General features: G+C 38.6%; 1 protein-coding gene across 3 annotated transcripts in view; it reads right to left on the bottom strand.

Moving 5' to 3' along the window:
• Positions 1-24,558, bottom strand: part of MTHFD2L (methylenetetrahydrofolate dehydrogenase (NADP+ dependent) 2 like) — a 134,877-nt gene that overhangs the window by 22,564 nt on the left and 87,755 nt on the right. For all 3 annotated transcript variants that reach the window (XR_003521091.1, XM_027600648.1, XM_027600649.1), the window contains one exon: positions 3,313-3,438. Coding sequence is in view for 2 of the 3 variants with exons in the window: in XM_027600648.1 (XP_027456449.1) it covers positions 3,313-3,438 (126 nt within the window). In the remaining variant the exon portion in view is untranslated. The remainder of the gene's footprint in view (positions 1-3,312; positions 3,439-24,558) is intronic.

The following is a 24,558-nucleotide window of genomic DNA, read 5'->3' as shown; positions in this document are numbered from 1 at the left end:
AAGGTGTCAGGGAATTGTGGTGAAGGTAGGGCCAGTCCTTTCTCTGGGCCACCTTGAGTCCTGACCCCCATACCAGGCCACCAGCTCAAGAAGGGCTATTCAATTCTATTCTAGGCTCCAGAGAAGGAGAACAAAGAGAGAAGGAAGCAGAAAATGGAGCAGAGAAAAAAATGAGAATGAGAAACCCTCATAGATGAAAGAAGATGTGGTCTGGAGCAAATCATAGCTGAATTAAAACAAAACCCTGACATGAACATCAAAAAGAGATATTTAGGGTGATTTATGTTGCCTTTTGTCAAGAACTATAGTAAGGGGTGAGGCAATCCTCATGCTGTGTCTGATATAAAATATCACCCATAAATGAGGAGCCTGATTCAAAACTGAAGCCAAAACTTCTAATAATAAAGCAGATTACTAGTAGGCATCCACATTTTCTTAGAAAGAAAATAGATAAAATGCCTCCTGGTTTTACAAATCATTGAATTTGCAATTATTCACCTATTTCTGCTATTTCCCAAAGGGGGGTCAGTTAATGAAATTATTCTTTAAAAAACATTCCCGCCAAAGGCCATCCTGTTTTCCTTTATTAGAGAGCTGAACATTTCTGCAAGGACGATTTATTTTAGCATTTGATTGTACTGGCATCCATTTGTTTCTGTTGGCTGTACGGTTAGAGCGAAATGCTCGCCGATACTCACAAAGCAGCCACACTTTCCCTATGGCAGTTTGCAGCCAAGTGTTCCCTCTAAGTTCTGTGGCATAACCCAAGTTAAAGTTCCTCCCCCTCAGCCGAGCAATCATCCCTCACCTCAGGTTAAGTCCTGATGAACAACCCAAAGAGCAACATGTCAAAACCTATCACTCGCCCGCTCCTCTGGGTGGCTGAGTCATGGCCTCTCTCACAAGGCCTTCTTTACCAAGTCCGGCTTTTCCTTAGGGTCCTGGGTCTACGAACCGGGGGTGGGGGGGAGAATGGGGGGGTGTAGCAGGAGTAATATAATCCAGCAGATGGGCATACCTTATGACAGGATCAGAAAACCCTGACCTTCCAAAGGTGTCTGTGTTTTTACGTGATCGTTTGGTGGCACTCAGCTAAACGTCCAAGCTGCACCAATCATTAGGGCTGGAAAGGGCCCCTAGGTGCTAGGTCTAAAAGCACCTCCCGGTCTCCCAGCCCGATGCTCTTTCCTGTTTATCTTATATCCTTGTTTCTTTCTGCCACTTTCTTTTAAAAAATTTCATTATATGTTTAGATACACATAAGTGCCATTCAGTTTAATAGATTCTACCAACTGGAGTGGTGTGCAATCTGAGGTATATTATCTATGTGTGACTGAGCATTTGCACACACCCCAAAATGCCCACTTTTTTTTAATGTTTGTAGAATACCCCTCAAGCAAAACTACATTCTTAGCTACATCTAAGAATGCATGGAAATGGTTCGAGACCCATGGACAATCATGAGAGAAGGGTCTTTTTTTTTTTTAAAGATTTTATTTATTTGACAGAGCACAAGCAGAGGGAGAGAGAGGGAGAAGCAGGCTCCCTGCTGAGCAAGGAGCCCCATGTGGGACTCAATCCCAGGACCCTGGGATCATGACCCGGGCCGAAGGTAGCCGCTTAACTGACTGAGCCACCCAGGCGTCCCAAGAGAAGGGTCTTAAAAGATGTGTTGAACTGCTGGGGAGGCTTGCCCTACCAGCACGGTCAAGGTTGTGAACTGCAAATATCTCTGCTTTTCTTGCCTCAAGCTGGGTTCTGCCTATGCCATCTGGGTGCATCAGAAGCATATGGTGATTTTGCAATAAACGCAGGGTAACTGTAACGTCATCGAGAAGCAGAATGACAGTGCAAGGATAAGAAATAAAATAAGGTCAGGTTTTAAAATGAAATGTTTCCTTACTCTTTCGCGTTGAGAAATTCAAATAAATTATCGATACCTCACATTGCTGATCGGACATGACAAATGAAATAAACGGGGTCACTTCCTAAAGAGTTCAGCACATACACATGACACACCCATATACACAAACAGATGCCCATGGTTACTTGGAGAGCCACACTTCTTCACTGGAAGCTCCAACCCCTGCGAGGACAAAGGGGTGCTCTCCCTACTTTGCTCTTATTCGCCCTTCTGTCCCCACAATGTATTGCAGCACAAGTGTCCTTGGGGTTTCCTTTTTTCTCTTTTTTTTCTTTTTAGCACCAGGCTCAGGTTGCCTACCTGATGCACCCTGGAATTTCACAAACATAGGGCCAATGCCCTTAGAACACTTGGGTGCCTCCGTGTTTGGTTTCATTCAATACTATGCTAGGACTTGGGTAAACCATGGGCTGATGACCAGACTCCAAGAGGAAATGTAAAATTTGGAATTAGTTTAAAGAGGGCATCATCTATTATTCCTTTCAGTTTGTCTATAAAGATACACCTATAGCTGATAAAGTTATTGACATGGCATTGCTTTTTTTGGCCAGATGATTAATCTGATATATATCATATTTCTAATATGAAAATATCTCCATCTACTTTACTAAATTCATATCTTATTGGACATCTAGGATTCCGAGATTATACTGAAAACCTGAATGCCTCTAAGTATCTGATAAAGATACTGGAAGTAAAATTGGATTAGGAGTAAGGCATCTAAAACTATCTGTGCAGGGGCTAAGTAGAGATAAGGCATTTGAGTTAGAATTGTTTGTTACTACACATTTGCTGCCTTATCTCCTTCAATGGCCATAGAAATGTTAACCCAGCTCCTCTTCTTCAACCTCTTTAAAACACAAGTGAAGAATGTTGACTTGAATTAACCGGGTAACTCTCTAGATCTGACATATTGTTAGGATTAGCAAACACACCCCAAGATGCCTTCTGGCTTTAAGAGTGAATGGCTGAATATATAGCATGGATGGCGAAGTATAGAGACACACTTCAAAAAATCAAAATAATGCCTGGTACAGAAGGCCAGCTGAATTCTTTCACTAAAAACCTGCATTATAAGGAATTTAATCTTAAAACTAAATATTAATGGTGTAATTATATTTTCCTCCCAAGAAGTGAGAGGAGAAAAGGAAGGAAGGAAGGAAAGAAGGGAGGGAGGGAGGGAGGGAAAGAGAGAGGGAGGGCAAAGGGAGGAAGGAAGGTTAGAAATATGTGAGTGATTAAACTCTTTTCCCTCAGAGGAAAGAGGTGTAATGATCAATAACTTAATAATGCCTGCATCAAATACAAAGTTTCTCTTTCTACCATCAAAACATGCAAAGTAGATTCTTTCCTTTTCTTCACTCATCAAAAGAGATATAGTTTAATACCTTCAAAGTCCACATCTCCAACCAGTTTTGTCTTTCCCGTCACTGGGTCATGGACATAGTTGATACCCACATCAATTACAGCAGCACCTTCTTTAACCATATCAGACGTAATCAACTTTGGAATACCTGAAAGCAAAACAGTTGGAAAATACTTCAACTTCATCCTTGGAGCATAACAAAGGTTTATATATCTAAAGTTTTGTTGTCATGGCTCTAAAAAAATGTACAAAATACACTGTTTCTAGGAAGAGACCAACTGCACTTGATCATTTCTGATCAAGCAGAAGAACAAAGGCAGCACATGGTGACCTCTGTGCATAAAATCCTACGTGGATTTATCCTTTCACCTCTGAGATTGCTACCAGATTTCTCCTGATGGGTACCCACTGGAGTAGCATCCTTTTGTGTTTCATGCACTGTAAATGGCATGGGGACATTATGGATATGAAACAGGCTCCTGTTGAGGTTTGGTGGAATGAAAACTATTTGGAAATTGGAGGTAGAGAGAAGGAAGGGTTGGGTGGGTGGAAGGAGGATGAATAAAAAGAAAAAAAATGAGGTGAGAATAATTCACATTCTCAGGGTTGCGGTAAATGGTAAAGTACCATACACATGGTGGTATCACATCAACTCTAAACGTGAAGTGTTATCTTGGGCTTTCTTTTTGTTTTCTCTTGGTTTCTTTGATTCATTATGTTTGTATATGACTTGGAAAGGCATAAGATATACTAAGCTCTATTCACTATTTCTCCATTGCAGTTAGAAAGATAACTTTACAGAGATCTTATGTCACCATTCATTTTCTACAACGATTTTCACACTTTATTTCAAGTATAACAGTACCAGCTAACAATGGTTAATGTACAATTATTTTTGTTAATTATTAAGATACCATCCCCAAACTTAGTGTCTTAAAACAACACTTCATTATTACACTTCATGGTTCTGTGGGTTGACTGAGCTCAGTGAATGGACCTTCCCTGGGTCTTTCATATAGCTGGAATCCGACAGTGGCTGAGGCTGGAGTCATCCCAAGATGTGGCTAGGGTGACTGTCCAAGATGGCGACAGTCCAAGATGGCTCCCTAACATGGCTGCAGTTGCTGCTCATGGTTGGTGGAGCTCAGCTAGGACTATCAGCTGGAGCACACAGGTGTGGCCTCTCCTGTGGCTTGGGCTTCCTGGCAGCTGGCTTCCAAGCATGAGAGTTCCAAGAAACGGGGAGCAGAAGTTGCCAGTAGCTCATGGCTGGAACCTGAAAGCTGGCACAGTATGGCTTCTGTCCTATTCTACCGGCTAAGCAGTGACAGAATCCACTTGGATTTAAGAGGACAGAGAGTCCACTTTTCAGTGGGAGTTAAATCAAAGATTTTGTGGCCATCTTTACTCTCCCACCACTGTGTTTAGGAGGTGATTTACTCATTTTCACATTTTGCATCCCTTGCAAGAAAAAGATACATGTTGTGTTGTCAGAGGCTTTCTTCTACATTTAAACTATCCATTTATGCATTCCAGATAGCTTAAATGTCACCTTCTTGATATATGATTTTTAGGACAAGTAAGAATTTAAAGGCTATAAAGAAATGGTCAGTGCTAAAATAGATGCAGCTATCTGATAGGTTCCCCAGCCACATAATAATATAACCAATGAGGCATCAATGTTTGAAATATGGTTTTTCTCTTGCTTTCTTACCTAGCCCACAGAACTTCTTCCTTTTTAGCAGGTCTAGCATAGATATTGAGTATTGTTCTAAAGATAGTCATAATCCTGTTTCTTCTTGGAACCCAGTAGAAAAAGAAAACATAGCCTTTTGGTTCCCTGAGCAGCGCCATGGCAGTCAGCAAGAATAAGCACCTTATGAAAGGTGGCAAAAGGGAGCCAAGAAGAAAGTGGTTGATCCATTTTCGAGGAAAGATTGGTATGATGTGAAAGCACCAGCTATGTTTAACACAAGAAATTTTGGAAAAACATTAGTTACAAGAACTCGAAGAACCAAAATAGGATCTGATGGCCTCAAGGGCCATGCATTTGAAGCGAGGCTTGCTGATCTGTAGAATGATGAAATTGCATTCAGAAAATTCAAGCTAATTACTGAGGATGTTCAGGGCAAAAACTGCCTGACTAATTTGCATGGCATGGATCTTACCCGTAACAGAATGTGCTCCATGGTCGAAAACTGGCAGACCATGATTGAAGCTCATGTTGATGTCAAGACTACCGATGGTTATTTGCTTCATCTATTTTGTGTTGGTTTTACTAAAAAACACAACAATCAGATTCAGAAGACCTCTTATGCTCAGCACCAATAGGTACCCCAAATTCGGAAAAAGATGATGGAAACCATGACCCAAGAAGTGCAGGCAAATGACTTGAAAGAAATGGCCAATAAATTGATTCCAGATAGCCTCAGAAAAGACACAGAAAAGCCTTGTTAGTCTATTTATTCACTCCATGATGTCTTTCTTTGTTAGAAAAGTAAAAATGCTGAAGAAGCCCAAGTTTGAATTGGGAAAACTCATGGAGCTTCATGGTGAAGGTAGTCATTCTGGAAAAGTGACTGGGATGAGGCCCGTGCTAAGACTGAATGAGCTGATGGATATGAGCCACTAGTCCAAGAATCTGTTTAAAATTCAGACTTTTAATGGTGACAAATAAAAAATCTTATTTGTGGTATTTAATTTCTAATCATTCTTTTTAAATAATCTAAGCTTGTGAAACAGATGTTCTGAACTGATGGTGATGGGAACTTTTCTGAAGTTATATGGATTTTATCCATTGCTCTTAGTTACTAAAGAGCTCTGAAAGGGTAGTGATCTAGATGGAAGTTTTATAGATGGTTAATAAAAGGAAATATTTTCTTTAAAAAAAAGGAAACATACATAGATTATAGCTGCAGGAAATATTTTTAAGATAAAAATGTTGATGAAATAGTTATTAAAATCCAGCTACTAGGCTTTGAGAAAGATCCAAATTTCCCTCCCAATTGTAGTTGTTCATTATGTTTTCTCAGAGAATATCAGACTGGCAATAAACAAATGTATAATTTTCAAAATAGAGGGAAATGTATGCTTGATTTTCATTACAAAATGGAAAAATCTTAAATACATTTTTTCCCCCTGAGGATGCCATCACATATGTCTATGGCAGAAAATCTAGAAAATATCTAAATTTAAGATGAAAATAAAAATCACTATAATCATGCCATTCAAAGATAGTAAGTTTATTTTTGTTGTTTTTCTAGGACTTTAAAATATTTATATATTAGATATAAAATATAATACCTATAATTTTGCTAATATTGTGTTTATGTATCCTACCATTTTATCATTAAAATTAAATTTTGAGCATCTCCCCATTTTATCAATTATTTGAAATTTAAAACTCACATGAAATTATTTATTATATGGATTACCATAATAAGTTATATAGTCCTGAACTCTTTCTAATATTTTTCTATTATAATTAAATGCAGTGATGATCATTTATGTTCAGAAAACTATGGATGTTTTCTTAATTGCAGCATCAAATTTGACAAAATTTTTCACTAAACCCTTATTAACATCATGGAAAAATGTGGGTTGGATAAAAGCTCCTACTGGTACAGTCATGGATAGTTAAATAATGTTTTCCAAAACTGTTGATCAATGCATCTCTAAGAAGGTCTATTGAGGTCTTCCATGAAAAGTATCTGTTGGTGCCATTTTCAAGTTTTTTAATAAAGAAGTTGGAAGAACACACTGGCACTATGATGGTTATTTCATCTTTGTTCTCCTCCGGGTCTATTTTCTGCCTTTCTCTGCTCTACCCTATGCTGGGGCTAATCCTTACAGAGGTCTTGTGTTCTTCTTATATCCCTTGGAACCCTGTGACAGCCATGAGAACCAAGCTCAAGCTAGCCTACTGGAGGATACAAATCCTGTGGAGGAAAGCTGAGTCATTTCAGCTGAGGCCATCCTAGACTAGACTCTAGCTAACCACCAGTTAAAGGCAGATGCTAGAGCAAGCCCAGTCAAAATCAGAAGAAACGAGCCAAGGTCACCATAACTGACCAGATGAAGACAAACTCATGAGAAACTAAAAAAAAAAAAAAAAAAAAAAAAATGGCTGTTTAAAGTGATTGAGATGTTTTGGTTTTGGTTTTTAACACAGCAGTAGCTGCATAGCCTCTATGTATAAATGAGCAAAATCAGATAGAATAGTTAACAGGTAGCCCACTTTGGAATGGTGGACTATAAGTAGCAAGAAGAATTTAAGAGGAGATAAATGTGTGATTCTGACCAGGAGTTGTACTTGATTAAAAATTCATTAAAAACTAGGGACGCCCGGGTAGCTCAGTCAGTGAGGTATCCTACTTTTGATTTTGGCTCAGGTCATGATCTCAGGGTTGTGGGATAGAGCCCTGTGTTAGGTGCTGCACTGGGCATAGAGCCTTCTTGAGATTCTCTCTCTCCCTCTCCTTCTGCCCCTCCCCGCTTCCTTCTCTAAAAGATAAATAAATAAATAAATAAATAAATAAATAAATAAATAAATACATTTATTAGGCTACTCTAAGATGACAGTGTCCATATATAAGGATATGTTTCCCACTATATTTTTGGCAGAGTCTCTCTGGGAGCACTGGTTGTATTCTAGGGGCTGGTCTAGAGAAGAATGATTAGAATGGATCTAGAACTCATGTCATATGGGGCAAGTACTATCAAACTAGTTGGTTTAACTGTTTACTACCAGCCTGCAATAGGGTAAACAAGCTCATGCCACACTGTAAAACAACTATCTCACTAAACACACTGTTTAATTCAGCTAGCTTTCTTTTTTCATAGCAAGGTTTTTTTCAGTGAAGGAAGCAGTATGTTGATTTATATTCTGGCTCAGCACCTTATCTTGTTGTGGACCTATATATAAGAAAGAGTCATGGACCAGTACTGGTCCCCACACTGAATACCTCTGAAATAGAAGAATGATGGAATAAACTCAGGCTGCCTATCTCAGGAAAAACAAAACAAACAAACAAAGCAACTGAAAACAAAAGCAAAACCCAATAATTGTGGTAGTGTCATCAATATGCTAGACTGAATAGAGTAGATTTACTTGAAATGTTTTCAGAAGGAAGAATGAAAGAAGGAAGGAACACAGGGAATAGCCTTCAGCTCATTACAGAGAATATTTTAAGAATAAGAAAATGCTCCACAAAGAGAAACTGTATACTGCCCTATTCCTCACTAGAAATATTCACAATTGGGTAAAGAAGGATCTGGGAAGGTTAGTAATGCCTTCCATTTCTATGATTTAAACACTGTCTTTTGCATCGTCAAATTAAATGTTCTTTTCCTTCTCTCTCAACTATTTCATTTCTGATCCTTGCAGACTTCTGATCCTATCATTCTACTAAAGAAAAGAAAGAAATAATACAAACTGTATTTAATGCTGAAATTATAACAAATGGACATACAAAATCTGTCTCAAATATCTTAATACTCTAAATCATCCATCTACATTGTTGTCTTGTAGAGGTAAATGATTGGAAGTATAAAGTTGTTCATTAATTATATTTTTAAAGACACTGAAAAGAAATTCCTTAGACATGATTTATTTAGTTCCCCACATATATAAATGGAATATATTTAAATTCTTATTATTTGATAACAGTGGAATAGAATTAAAAGCTATTTAAATATCTGGTAAATATTTAAACACCAATAGGTTTTAAATGCCATTAGGATGTGGAGTCAGAGGGTTTTTTTATGTTTTGTTAAAGTTGAACATGAATAGTGATTTCAAATAACTATTTCCTATGAGCTTTATTTATTTATTTATTTTATTTATCTATTTTTGCTGTGATAATTCCATGGAAACCTATCCTTAATTCTTATATAATTTGAAGGCTCAAGCATCGTATGTGAGAACCAAAACCATCCACACCCACGTAGCCAACTGTATACATTAATATGACTTTACTATTCCACTGTCTTCATCAACATGACTATTATTCCAGGAAACTCTTGCTCAGAAAGATAGAAGTTGTGAATAATTTCACTGTCTTGGGAAGTTGTTAAAAACTCATTTTAACTAACATCTAATTGTTTGACTTTTCAGTAGATAGGTATCAAATGACTTGTTTGTTTTCCAAGACTCTTGAAAATCCTTGCTTCAAAATCCTCTCCTTGCTGTACCCACCAATCCTAAACTTTTATATTATGCTCCTTACCCAAACCTAAGCAAGCCTCCACATTAAAAGACTTGCCTTAAAACAAATTCCAACATCTAAATATCCCAACTTTGCTTCTATACCTCAAGACACTACTAAGGTAAATTGGCTCTCTGGGGGTTGGGGGGGAATCTCTGATTTGTGGAATTTGGTGATTTCTGTGGTATAAATACTCTTCTATGGCATAAATACTCCTACCATGGGACTTCAAGAGAGCAAGTGACATCAAATGAACATAGAATTAGAAAGAGATGCTCAGAATCAACCTTCACAGACTTGATGATTGTAGGAAGCTCCAGGATACCACTCCTCCTAAAAGGCTGCCAAGACAGTGTTTTCCCATGCTTCTGTAACCATAAGCTCAGATCGTTTTATCAATGGATTGTTTGGGTATTTAAGGAGAGCCAGCATTTGACAATATTAGAGATCCATGAAGATCTCATCAATAACCACTCTTGGCCATGATTCAAGACAAGATCTCATCTCAGAAACCATGGGTACCTCTATGGTCCCTTGAGCCTTTTGCTGGGATAGGGAGTTATTATTGGTCTCTCACACTGGAATGATGAGGTAAGTCTTGTATTGAGTCTGAACTTTGGTTTCTTTTATTAAAGCTCCCCAAATGCTGAATTTATTTTGTCTTCTATGAATCAGGAACCCTTTTTAGGAATCCTTTGATTACTCAATCAGTTAAAAATCTTTTATCATTAGTAGAGATCAGTCTCACTACATAAAACGAAATTTGCCCATGTCCCTGTCATTTTTGTTGTGTATCTATATGGGAGAAGTTCACAGGGAGAAGATGTTGAGTAAACCTGGATAAATCCATTCCTCAAACTGGCCCTAAGAACTGAGAAATACAGAGAGTATCTTCTGAACTTTGGGAAATCCTATAGAAAAACTGTGCCTCAGGTCACTAAGTAAAATTTTATGAGAACTTTCTTCATAAAACAAGAGCTTTGTTTTGTCTGTGAAATATTCCCAAACCTTTTTGTCTGGGGAAAACCACAAATTGGTCAGGTTTGCAACTAGAGATGGGCCAGCCATTAGACGTGGGGGTGTGAGGCATAAAGTATACAAACAGCACTTTCAACTGACCGGTCCCAGACTCCTGGATTTGCCTCAGTCTAAAACCAACACCATTCTCCCCTCTGATACAGACTCCTGCTCTTTACATGTGTTTATACCATATCCCAGATTCTTATAACTACCTTTCTAGATGGCATCATTTCACCAAGGATAATTTAGAATTTTAATAGCCATTCTGAAGAACTTTTGAGGTAAACAAAAGTGTTCATTGGAGAGGTATCTTAGAACCTAAAGGAATAAAATTCTACCCATCCAGTGGTCTGCATTTTTTAATGTTTTTGAGGAAGTATTCAAAGGTATTCATATTCCAAAACTGTTCCCTTAAAAGATGTCTTGGCCATGGCAAACAAAAGATAAAAACCTAAAAATGGTCTCTCTTCTAGATTCCTCCAAGTCTCAGCATAACCCTAATAGCCTTCATCCTATTACTCCTCTTCCCTCAACTATTTCCGCCATTTCTTTCTGAGCTGTTCCTTTCCCTCCTGACTGGCCAAAACCCGCCAGAGTGCAGTTACCTTGCAAAGTTAAATCTCCCTCAGAACAGGGAAAACTGCTTTGGTTTTAAGACCTAGTCTTATTCTGAGCTGAAAGCCAGTGTTAAAGATCTTCCAAAACCTGGAAAGGTTTGTTTTCTAAAATAAGCTAAAGTTAGACTAAAACTAATAGAGAATTGACTGATTCTTAGAACATTTATCCTCCTAGTTAAAAACCCCAACAGGTGAGGTAATATAGATTCATTCAGAATTTTAGAGGCATAAAAAGAATATTCATTCCCTTTCCCTATAGTAGCAAGCTCAAATTCTATTTTGTCTTTGTGCCTCCTGAGGCAATATATTTTGGTTTTAGATCTGTATTTTGTTTTCTTTTGTGTCCCTTTAGATCATAATAATCAATACTTATTTGCCTTCTTCTGAAAATATCAACACTATACCTATCTGGGTCCTTATGTCCAGAGTTTACGAAGGCACTTTGTACTTTTCATAAGCCCTCAACCAGGGCCTAAAGAATCCCTGGAACCCCCTCTTTCATTCAGATGAAGATTCAGGGCAGAACATCCATTTCAGAAGATAGGAATCAGAAGCTGAATTTGAAGTTTCTAACCCTTCAAAGTGCTTTTATGTTATGCTGGTCCATCAGTGGATATATTCCTGAAGTACATACACGACAGAAGAAACATTACAAGTTTAATAAACTAGCTATTAGATTTTACAGAAGTATTTGCCATTGTGAACTCCCACCTTGATATTTAATAGTTTTCAAAACTCTCATATCCGTTGTCTAAGTTCCTGATCAAACATTTCAATTCTATATTCTGGGATATTCAGTAACATATGAAATTTAATTGCTACATAATTATGATATCATCATTAAAAAATCCTAGCTCACAAATATAATTACACACTAAAGTCCAAGGCAGGTTTATAGAGGAAGGCTTGTGTTTTTTTCCCCAAGCCAATTAATCCATCTACGAATTTGTTTCTGACAGAAAAAAAGACCTATTATTAAAACACATATTCAGAAATAATTGGGATAATTATTTTAGGGTGAACTATTCTCATCAGAAAATTTAGTAAGAGGATTTCTGATTTATCTAAGATTTCTCTGTTGTGGGTGGAAATCTCTCTGATTGATAAGTAGGCTAACCCATGAGTGAGCTACACTGAATCATGCTACTTCAAAAGTTATGACTTTCTTATTAGGTGACTGCAAACCTGTTATTGTGTGATTCCTTATATGACAGGTATGTAATAAATCACCAGTGTTGTCTTAGTAAAATATAATGAATAAACATAACACCTTAAAAACGATGCCAATATGGGGCGCCTGGGTGGCTCACTCAGTTAAGCGTCTGATTTTGGTTCAGGTCATGTTCCTAGGGTCCTGGGATCAAGTCCCACATCGTCTCCTTGCTCAGTGGGTAATCTGCTTGTCCCTCTGCCCCTCCCCCCCACTTGTAGTCTCTCTCTCTCTTTCTCTCTCAAATAAATAAATAAAATCTTAAAAAGAAAACAAAACAATGCCAATACCTAAAGCACACACAGAGCAGAGTATAAGTTCAGTCTAGGTGCTAAGTTTCCCCTGATATGAAGGTGTAACCATTACCCCTTGAGCAAGTATGAGGCCATATCCTTACCCCTATTAATTAGAACTCCAGCTGGGTATTTTCAGATGCCTATTTGACGATCTCAGAATTGAGTTCACATGAATTAAAAAAAAAATCTTTTCCCTATGAATCCTCCTATCATGGTCATCTTTAAGTCTTTATGAAATGGCTCAGTCAAGGCATCCTGATAAAAGGAAGCACCATATTTACACATCAATTTAATTAGTAGAGTTCAAAGGGCTGTGCAAACATTATCTAATTAAACTTCACAACAATTCAGTGAAGCAAGAGAAGGTTTACCCATTATCCTCATTCACAGAAGAGAGATTTTGAGGTGCTGAGAGGCTAAATGATTTCTTAGTTTCACAATGATGAGTCAGAGGTGAGGCTGGGAACAAAACCAGAACTCTTGTTCAGATATAAAAGTAACACCATGGAAATGCTTATTCAGGTGGATTACTCCTTCACCTGGAAGTTGTCCTACTACATAAATAACAAGAGTAATTGCAGTGGAATTTGTATGAATGTGTATTTTTTTTCTAGATTAGAAAAACTTTCTTCAGCTTTATTTGCTTTGGAGACAGTCCTATGATGGCTAAATGTATCCCAGCTAAATAGAACCTATACTGCAGGGTCTTCCCCTAGAAGTCCCCCTGTTATTTCTAGGAATCCTCAAGAAGTATTTATAAACCAGTGAGTCAGTGGCAATGACTACAGAGCGTATCTACTTTTTCTCTGGCTTCTTTGGTTCCTATCAGGTATTTGTTTGGCTATGATGCGTATCATTAGAATATATTGTCCATAGCACGGACAATCTCTGGATGCCTCCAAAGCTTCTAATCTTTGGGGTGCCAGAACAGTGCCAGGTTCCTTACAGAGCTGAGGGCCAGGAGGGTCCTGCTCTGTGCCATACTGGATCATTTAGGAGTATGGAATCCCTTTGTTCTCAGAAATTCACAGGATCACTCTTGGGTAGTTCTATCAGCTTCTGCCTTGAATCTTTCCTCTGCAAAATCCAGTGAACTTGTGGGGGCTGGATGCATGCTTCTCTTTTCTTCCTCTCATCACCCAAACCTTGTTCCCTTCAAAAAGACATTGGTGTATCTGAGGCATGAGTAGAGGTTGGAGGTCAGTGGGGGTAATAGGCAAGGGTCTATGTAACTAACCACCATGCTATATACAGAGTATTAAAGTCAAATGGAATGGGTTTCAAACATTGTTTAACCCTTTCTTTAAAGGAAAAATGTTTACCAAGCTCAGTATGTAACATGATCAAAGCAAGGAGAAGTGTACCCGTTGTAAAGAGAAGATGGCTGTACAGCCAGCCAACAGCCCCTTAGGCTCCCCATAGTCAAATTTGAAAATTAGTGAGTCCAATTCCTCTGCTTTAAGGATATAGCTCCTAAAGGCCAGATAGTCTAGAAAATGCATACTAATGAGACCTGATATTCAGGAAACACAAACTATTTTTTGATAATCCCTGTAATTCCCTTTGTCTATAGTCATAGACCTTCCCTTCTCCCACCTCATTGTGTGCTGGTCTCAGCCCACTGGAAACCAATATTGTGGCTGGACTGGCCCTTGTGGTTTTTATTATGACTGTAAGACAGCGTCCGCAATAACCACCAGGAAACTTTAAGAAAGAGAAAAGTTTATTATTTATATGACTGGGATATTACATAGCACACCAGGGAGCACCCAGTGAGGTCCCCACCGGTAGGGAGAGAGTGCTCAGGCCTGGGATTCTGCTTTTATTGTGGTTCAGGGTGGGAATTTAAGGCACAGGAAGAGAAAACACAAGCAGCCCAAGTGCTCAGTTATCAAAACAACCAAGATCTCTAAAACAATGAAGTCTGGCAGGGAGGGGCAGCCTGGCTCTTTATATCTAGCAGCTGGAGAGATGTTTATTGGAGATAGACATCTTTGAAATGGATGCCTCTGTAATCAAAGCTCTTAGGTCTATTTATTAGGCAGTTGTATTACAAAAAGGAAAGCCAGCTGTCAGGGCTTATGCTACACATCTCCTTTAAGCATTCAAGCAGTGGCTGAGACTCTCGGTGCTTATTGATTCAGAGAAGTGATACAGACAAGAAAGAGAACAGAGAAGAAAGAACTTACTCCCTGACTCCTGGATTTCAAAAGACGAACACTTAGGAAAGACAGAGGGACTCAAGCTAGAAAACGAAAGGGCTAAATATAAAGTCAGGACATTGGAAGAGGTGGTGAGAGCTTCAACTTGAGAGGTTCCCAGGGAGAGGTTGCTAGTCAATGTGCCTTGGGCTGTGTCTTGGAGAGTTGGCAAAAAACCCAGTATTGGTTTGGGATGTTCAAAAACAAAGGGATCTTTTCCTCATTGTCTGGGTGGAGATTGAGAAGGTGTCATGGCCCCAAATAATTAAATGGATGTAAGGAGAGCCTAGGCAGATGACTGAGACACTTTCTTAGAGTTTCCTGTCGCAGAGTGATAAAGCCATTGGAGACAAAAGGGCCAGTGCATGTGTAGACAGTTGGCCAAGGACCTGATGAGATGAAGGCTATCTCACTGGATGCCAGGTTAGGAACTTGTAACAGTGAGAATTAAATGCCCCACCATGCCTGGGTACTTACATGCACCCTCAGGGAAGATGGAAGGAGAGTCTAAATAGATGAAGGTCGAGTTTCTACTACTTTGAATTAACTTGTCAAAGATATTAATGAAAAAGTCAATAAAGGTTGGCGGGGGGTAGGCTAACAGATGTTTAAGGATACAGTGGTCTAGATTACTGGTCACCAAACAACTGAAATGTTTTTAGAACTACAACTACCAGAATCTCAAGCATAAATAACTGACTTTAATCTTTCATGTTTACAGTATTTTGAAAGGACAATTTAACAGTGTTTTGCTTCTTAAAAGAAAAGAAAATAATAAAGCTTCCACATAAGCAAATTAGGTAAACTGCATTTCTTCTTCATCTGCCACACAAGACTAGAAATCTTGTCTAGATTTCTAATAGACAAGGACTGCTCTAGAAATCTTGCTGCTAGACAAATGTTGATTAAGAGATTAAACTTGGCAGGTTGTATGCTATATCAAATTACTATTTTACTAACCTATATAGTTAGGATTATCCATGACAAAAATACTACCCATGGCAAATTTTAAGTGCTTGTCTAGCCTCCTCTGTTCCTTGGTCAATATCTGAGATTCCAGTTCAAATCTCAGGCTGTACAGTTAAAACCTGGGTAACCTTGGAGAAATGCCTATTTCAGTCTCAGTTTCTTTACCTATATATGTAGAATAATAACAACTTTGTAAACATGGCTAGAGAAATAAATGAAATGATGTATATAAAGTGCTTAGCACATTGCCCGGTATCTAGAAAATACCCAATACCTGCTCAGGATATGCCACAGTCATTCACATATTACCCTGAACAAACAAATTGGAAGAAGTGAGAGATACTGTACCTGCACACGTTATGTTATAATGTATTGATAGAGCAGGCAGTGAGTTAGACAGGGGCCAGAGGCAAGGGCGGTGATAAACAGGTTACACATGAGAAGCACAACATCACACCTTAGAAGCCTGGGAGCACAACACCCTGACTGGGGCTTCCAAGACTCCAGGGCTAACAGATCAAGAGCCATAGGGGCAGAACACGTGCTCTCCTCTTTCACCTCCAGCGCAAGGTAACCCTTAGAATCATTATAAGGCATTTGCATTGCGGTTTTAGTGTCTTCCCCCCACTATGGGGGAAGACCGCCATGATGGTTCCAGTACAAACCTTGTAGGATCAAAAACTCCCCTTCCCAACCTGTGGGAGGACGCCCCCAAATGACTGGAAGCAGCCTTCCCAAGACGCAGGACCCTGCTTACATAAAAGGAAAGGATTCCTATGGCCTCAGGGTGTCGCCACCTCTGGGCTGCCCGCTCTCCCATCTTCAGTGTGAACTATTCTTAATAGACTGCTTTGTGTTCACTACTTTCCTTCTGGCTGTCTTTACATGAGTGCAAATCCTCATGTAAATCGTGAGGAATCCAGGAACTGAAACCTCCATTCACACAACGCAGTTCTCTCCCACCGGTTAGAGTATTTTTCAAACTGTGAGTTGTGACCCACTAATGAGTCATGAAACAATCCAGTAGCAATCAGCATTTTTTTTTTAAAGGAATAGCATAGCAAGACGTAGCACAGCATAAGTCAAAGAGCAAGACACAGGGCGCCTGGGTGGCTCAGTTGGTTAAGCGACTGCCTTCGGCTCGGGTCATGATCCTGGAGTCCCGGGATCAAGTCCCGCATCGGGCTTCCTGCTCAGCAGGGAGTCTGCTTCTCCCTCTGACCCTCTTCCCTCTCATGCTCTCTCTCTACCATTCTCTCTCTCAAATAAATAAATAAAATCTTTAAAAAAAAAAAGAGCAAGACACATAGTAAAAAAAATCCTTCGCAAAAATTCATCTTACCTTATGTATGTATATTAAGTATACATTAAGTCAAGAAATGTATGATATATTGCATTAAAGGCCCTAATTCTTTATCTCCCTTCCCCCTGTATTCAAACTCCTTACCATGTGACTTTGCACTTCCTTTATTTAAGAGATGGAGCCTATTTTCCATGCTTTGAATCTGAGCCTGAACGTGGGAATCAATGTGGCCAATAGAATAAGGCAGAAATGACAATATGCTAGTTCAAAACCTCCCCTCAAAGGGTCTTGCTTTTTCCCCCTTGCCCTTTGGCAGCCCCGCAATCACGATAAGGTCACATCAGGGCCTGTTTGCCAATCCCAGGTTAAGGAGATGCACAGGGAAGAGCTACAGTGCCTCACTCAAGCCCAGAGAGGAGTAGAGCCCCCAGTGCACTCACGGACACATAAGTAAGCCTGTCAACTTATAAATACACAAATGAATCAACCTGAGATCAGCTCAGCCTAGCCCAGTGGATCGATATCTCAGCAAACCAGCCTTGTGAGTTATAATAATGACTGTTGTTTTAAGCCACAGAGTTTTGGCATGGTTTGTGCTACCTCACAAAGTAAAACAAACAAATTGGTCATAACTAAAATACTTGAAAGACGCAGGTTAGAAACTGCCATATATTCTACCAGTTATAATGGGCTCTGAATTTGTTTTCCAGTGGATCCCTAACATCTCCATGTACGATAATTTGAAAGGTCTTTTATTACTCCTTCAAATCATTGTACATCAGAACTTCTCATTTATGATATTATATAAAAATCACCTCCTTTTCGTTTTTAGAAATTTAAAAAACAGAGAGAAGTAACATAGAAAGATATATAAATAACAAATAACACAGAAAGTAGAAAAAAAAAAAGAAAATCCCCCCATACTGCCACCACTCAGAGTCAACAAGTATCAACACTTGGCATATTTACCACAAGTTTTTTTTCTAAGTTTATATTTTCTTGCCCTTTAAAATATTAGAACTGTAGGGACAGGTAAAGTATCGCTCAAACTTAATCCCCATTCCCATCCTCTTGCTAGACTGGTGTGTATTCTCCTAATCTTCTAGCCTTTTTCTTGTTCCTTTGTCTACATTTATGTGCTCATGCATATAAACTATACATAAAACATTGAGGGGTTTTTAGAACATGGGGAGGGAATAAGAGGCACATACTAGATATAAGTTACTGGTAATATTCTACTTCTTGGGAAGGGGTAAGTACATTAGTATTCGTGATTATATTATTATAATGACCATATATTTTGCAAACTTGCTAAACTGATCCATAAATTCTAGCAGTTGTTTTGTAGATTCTACCGGATTTTCAGATAATGATGTTGTCTGAAAATAAAGAGCATTTTACTTCTTCCTTCCCAACCTGGATACATTCTGTCACTTTCCTTACCTGATTACACCATATAGAACATCCAGTACAATGTTAGACAGAAGTGCTCAGAGGGCAGTCTTTGTCTTGTTCCTCCTCTTAGAGGGTGAAGTATGATGTTAGCTGTAAGGTTTTCATAAATGCTATTTATCAGGATGAGGGAGTCCCTTTCTCACTCTGCTGAGAGTTTTTGGTGGGATGAATGATGGACTTGGTCAAATGTGATTTCTGAGACTACTGAGATTTTCTTTTTAATTTTTATTATTTTTGTTTGGTCGGTTTTAGTTTGTTAAAATGTTGAATTACGTGGGTTGATTTTCTAAAGTTAGACCAATCTTGCATTCCTTTGGTAAACTCCATTTGGTCATGATGCATTATCCTTTCAATATATTAAATTTGGATAAGTTTTAGTCAGAATGTTTGCATCTATATTCACAAGAGATAGCAATCGATAGTCTTTTTTATTTATTTACTTGAGAGAGAGAACATGAGCGGAGGGGGAGAGGATGGGGCAGAAGGAGAGGGAGAAGCGGACTCCCAGCCAAGCAGGGAGCCCAATGCGGGGCTCGATCCCAGGACCCCAAGATCATGACCTGAGCCAAAAGCAGATGCTTAACCAACTGAGCCACCCAGGTGCCCCTATAGTTTTCTATTCTTGTAACATCTTTGTTTAGTTTTGGTGTCAGAGTAATGCCAGCCAATTGGGAAGTGTCCCTTCTTTTTCAACTTTCTGTAAGAGTTGGTGTAGAACTGGTTAACATTCCTTAACTGGCTAGCATTCCTTAAATGCTAGGTAAAATTCACCAGTGAAGCCATTTGGACATCGAGATTTCTTTGTGGGAGGAACTTTATAAATGTAATTCCTTTGATAGATAGAGGGCTCTTTAGGTTCTAGATTCCTTCTTGTGTGAGCTTTTGTACTTTGTGTCTTTCAAAAAATTCGTCCATTTCATCTAACTTGTTAAATACATTGGCATAAATTTTTTCATCATACTCCTTTATTAATCCTTTTAACATCTGTAGAATTTGTAATTATATTCACTCTCTCATTCTTGATATCGGTAATTTGTGTTTTCTTTTTTTTTTTCCAAATCAGTTGGGTTAGAAGTATGTCAAGTACATACTCTTTCTATGCATTCTACCCAAAGCCCTGTGAATCTTGAGTTTTTCTGGTCTGGGTAGTAGAAATAGGCACTATTCCTGGCACGGTGTAGGCGCTGGGCACTGTTATCTCTATTCCTTTCAGGTGGTTCTTTCTCTGCCATGGAGAGTTTCCTTATACACGTTCACCCTGAGTACTCAAGAGTGCCCCCCCTGCAATCTGAGTCTCTCTGTGCCACCTCTCCTCTTCCATATTCTTGTCCTGTGAATTTCAGCCATTATGGTCTTCCCAGACTCGCAGCTCATTCTCCTCAGCTCAGAAAGTCCATCGTGCTTTGCTGGGGTCACCCCCATCCCACAGCACAGCCTCGAAACCCTCAAGCCAGTCAGATGGGACAATCAGCTCCAGGGTGCCTTCCTTCTGAGACCTGAGGTCTCCTCAAGTTCACTGGCCCCACCCATTATGTTGTCTTCTCATAAGACTTGCAGGGTCACTCGATTCCTGGCCAAGAAATAAAAACAGAATCTTTACATTCCTCAGTGCATTCAGATGGAAACTGGTGATACGATGAGGTGCAACTCTAAGAGGAGACATGGAAGAAGAGCCAGGCTGGGTCTATGAGGAATCGTACATGGATGGCACTCGTATTTGTAAGGTCCCTTGCTCCTACCACATCACGCTGTAACATCATGCCTACCTGAATAGACATGTTTTACGGGGAAAACGGTTCTCCTCCATTTCTATGCTTCTGCACTAGTAGGTTGGTTCAGTGGTAAATATGTGAGACCTTTTGTTTGCATAATAAATAAAATTTAAAATGTATTTATATATACTGGATATAATGAAAACATTTTGTCCCAATATAATGCTTGTATTTTAACTTTAATGGGCACCTTGTTAATAGGTTTTATTAAAATTTTGATATGCCAGGGGTGCCTGGGTGGCTCAGTTGGTTGAGCTTCTGACTCTTGATTTTGGCTCAGGTCATGATCTCAGGGTTGTGAGATTGAGACTGGCATAGGGCTCCACGCTCAGCATGGAGCCCACTTAAGATTCTCTTTCTCTCCCTCTCCTGCTGCCCCTCCCCCTGCCCTCTGCTCATGCTCCCTCTAAAATAATAAATAAATTTGATGTGTTGAAGTGTGTCAAGTTTTTTGTTGATTTTTCACTTGTGTTTCTATCTCTGTGCTTGTATCTTTTCTAAGAAAGCTTTACCTGCTCTAAATTCAGGAAGATATTTTTCTGTTAAATTCTCCAATAATTTAAATTTTATTTATTATTATTATTTTTACTTTATTCTCTTTATTCCATCTGTAATTAATTTTTATGTATGGTACGAGGTAGGAATCTAACTGGAATTGTTTTTTCTTAAATGGAAAGTCAATTGTTCTAACCGTATATATTGAATTGTTATTTCCTTCAATGCTTAATGACAACACCTTATTTCATACATACATATGTATGTGTTTCTGGGTTTTTAAATTTCCTCTTCCCTTTCTCTCCCTTTCTTCTCTTCCCACAAATCAGTTTGTATAAGACACAATTATTTATTATTTAAAGAATTAATAGAAATTATCTCAAAACTATTTATTACTTATTTTTTTAATATGAAGAACCCCACCATTTCAATTTATTTTATATTTAATATCTTACTCAGATTTCCTACTTCTTGGGTTAGTTTTGGTCATTTTTCCCCCTTAGGTTTAAAAATATTATCTAGATTTTAAAATTTATCTATATAATTTTTTATTGTAAAATGTTCCACAATCTCATGGTTACATGCAATTAAAATTTTTCTGATGTTACTTTTTGTGCCATCTTTTTTTCCCTCCCCCTCCCCAAACTTGTTCCTAATGACAACGTATTTCCATGAAAATTTTCGTGTATTCTAGTACAGATAATCCATTTATTTTAGTCAGTCTTCCTCTATTAGTATCATACCCAGCTTTTAGGGTATGCTCTAATTGTCAATTGATTGCTCTATTGTTTCCACGTACTCTGCAGTCTCAATCAGTTAGATTTAAGCTTCTTTACAGGGATAGTCTTTGAGGCCAGTCTTTTGTTCCACTCCCAGGAGGTGTTTTCTTAGCTCTATTTTTCCTTGTTTCTGTTAAACGTATAGCTGATCTGGTTTAGCACGTTGCTCTCGAGGACGACTAGCCCCCTCTTAGTTGTCTACCACCAAAATCTCCATTATTTTTAAAAGTGCCTTTAGGCTGGAACTTCCCTCCAATCTCTCCGAATAAAGTCATTTGCCTTAGAAAGAGCTACATTGTTCTTACAGCCTGTCTGTACCCCAGGTGACTTCTCCAGGCCTGAGGGTGGGGACCTCAGCCCATAGCTTTAATGACTTTCAAAGAAGAGCTGAAGATTTGAACTGATGTGGTTTTCTTTGTCCCACACTTTTACTCACCCTCCACAATCTTTCTTCACATAGATTCTATAGTATTGTTGATTGAAAATTTTATTTCCAACTTATCAACCATGTTGAATTGAATTGCTAATGTTATTTTATACAGTCTGCACTCAGGCAGACACACATTTTTGGGGGAGAGCTAACCTTTACATCTTGCCTTCTACACTACTGTTTTAGGGACTCATTCTAAAGGAGATAAACTTTCTGAGTCCTTATGTATCTGGAAATGTCTTCATTTCACCACCACTTCTGAGTGATAGTTTGGCTAGGAATTAACTTCTAAATTAATTTTTTTTTTCCCTCAAATTTTTGAAGACATTACTCCATTGTCCTCTGGCATCCAAAACCATTGATAAGTAATCAGTCTTCACTCTGATCCTTGTTCATTTGCAGATACTTCCTTTTACCCTTGTAAATCTTAGGATTGTTAATGTTCTGAACTTTTAATTTATGTGTCTAAATATAATTATTTTGCTTTAATATTTCTCATCACAGTGAATTTTTTCAAACTCATATCTCTCTTTAGTTTCATAAAATTGTCAGTGATCCTCCTTTAAGGTGCTGTCTACATTGTGCCTACTATCCTCTCCTGGAGGAGTTTCTTAAATTATCGTCCATATCCCAAGCCATATTTTCTAGCTCTTTATATCTTTGTATTGAATTCTGAGATAAGTTCATTTTATCACTCCAATGGGTTTATTTTTCTGCCATGTTCACTGCTATTCAGTGTGTTTTTAAGGTTTTATTTTTTAATTTCAATAACTATATTTTTCATTGCCAATGTTTCTAATTACTTTTCATAATTATCTGTTCTTGTGGTATAACCCCATATGCTTGTCTTTAAACTTCCATTCTTCTCTCATGGCTGTAATCTTTTATCTTGTTAATGGCATCAAAAGTGTTTACTTTGAGTACTTTTTTGATTGTACTAGTATGTCTATTTTCTTCACCGTCAGCTTTTTTTTCCCTTTTTTTCTCACTGTCAGCTTTTCTGTTTACCAAGCTTGTTGTTTGTCCTTTATTGTCTCTATGAAGTGCCTACGTAATCATTTTCCACAGGGTATCTCCTCTGAGGGTGTCCTGATCTCTTACAGTGAGTTTGTGGTGGCCTCTGCATGGGCTGGGTGTTTGGCTCCTCTGCAAGCCTGGCATGAAGGGCTACAGTCCTCACAGTTCCATTTCCAGACTTGCTCCTGCTACGGCTCAGCTCCAGACTCCCATAACTGTACAAGCCATGCTGCAGGAGCCTCAAGCCAAATGGCAGGAGATACTGCTGTCCTTGGCTCAGCCTAGAGTAGAAGCAGGTAGCATCTTTCCCAGCACCCACTTTTACACAAGTTGTACAGATGTGGCCCTGAGCTATGTACACAACTTGTGTGGGCATAAAGATGCCAGCACCTTTTTCCAAGCATTCACCTGGGTCCCAACCCTTTCCTGCCTACGGACTGACTTCACAGCTCAGACTGTTCTGAACTTTGTTTCCCCATTGCTTTTTTTTTTAAGGAAATATCCTTACTCCGATCCACAGAGATCTCTCTTGTTTTCTAGAACAACTATGTTTATTAATTTTAAAAACCGTTTTGCTCTGATGTCTGAATTTGTAGCAGATCGGACAGGGTATGTTTCAGCATGTGTACAATTCACCATTATTGACCAGAAAATCATACAAATATTTTCTTTATATAAAATGTTCTTTTTATCAATAATATAATACGTACAGCATATATGATATACAACATATATCCTAAAATTTGCAGAAATACCATTTTCCCATACATAGAGAAATAGAAAAATCCTACCTAATGGGGTAATAGGTTTTAAAGTCTGTGAAAATTGCTCTTGAAGGTCCCATGCTGGAGAACAATCCACTGCCTCTCAGTGAATCCAACATGGCTGGCTTCCTCTCCATTACTTGATCAGATCAACTTCTCTGGTTAATACCAGAGGTGGTAGCTGGCTCAGTTTAGGGGCCATGCTGAATGAAAAATAAATCCTATCTTTCATCTCCAGACTCACACACACTGCAGCATGATGTGTGAGTTCCAAGAGACATGTAGGAACTGAGACTGTCTGAAGGTAGAGCATATTCATATTTCTATTTTATGTTCACTCTTGCGCATACCTAATTAAACAGAATGTCAAGTAACATAGCCTGCATTATTTAAAATACCCTTTCTCACTCTTGTTTTTTACTCTTACTGTTGCTTTAAAAATTTATCTAGGTTAAGTGCAAATACTACGCAATTCACATTACCATATGCTGTGCTTTATCAATGATCTCATGTATTTCAAAGGGAATATTTGAGTATTTACCATGGGATGTCAATGGCCATGGTTTCAACCCTTAGAGCACAGCATGAGTTGTGGTAATTGAGCAGCTTAGGAATTTAAGCACTCCCCCCAAATATCTGACTTATACTCAGGAAAGTGCTTTCTCACACGAGCAGCACCTAAACCATTCTCTCTCTCTCTCTTTTTTTTTAAGATCTTATTTATTTATTTGACA

Source organism: Zalophus californianus, chromosome 2 (assembly GCF_009762305.2).
Source record: "Zalophus californianus isolate mZalCal1 chromosome 2, mZalCal1.pri.v2, whole genome shotgun sequence".
In the NCBI taxonomy this organism is placed as follows: domain Eukaryota; kingdom Metazoa; phylum Chordata; class Mammalia; order Carnivora; family Otariidae; genus Zalophus; species Zalophus californianus.
The sequence above is the reverse complement of the archived record's forward strand: the minus strand, read 5'-3'. Positions and strand labels throughout refer to the sequence as shown.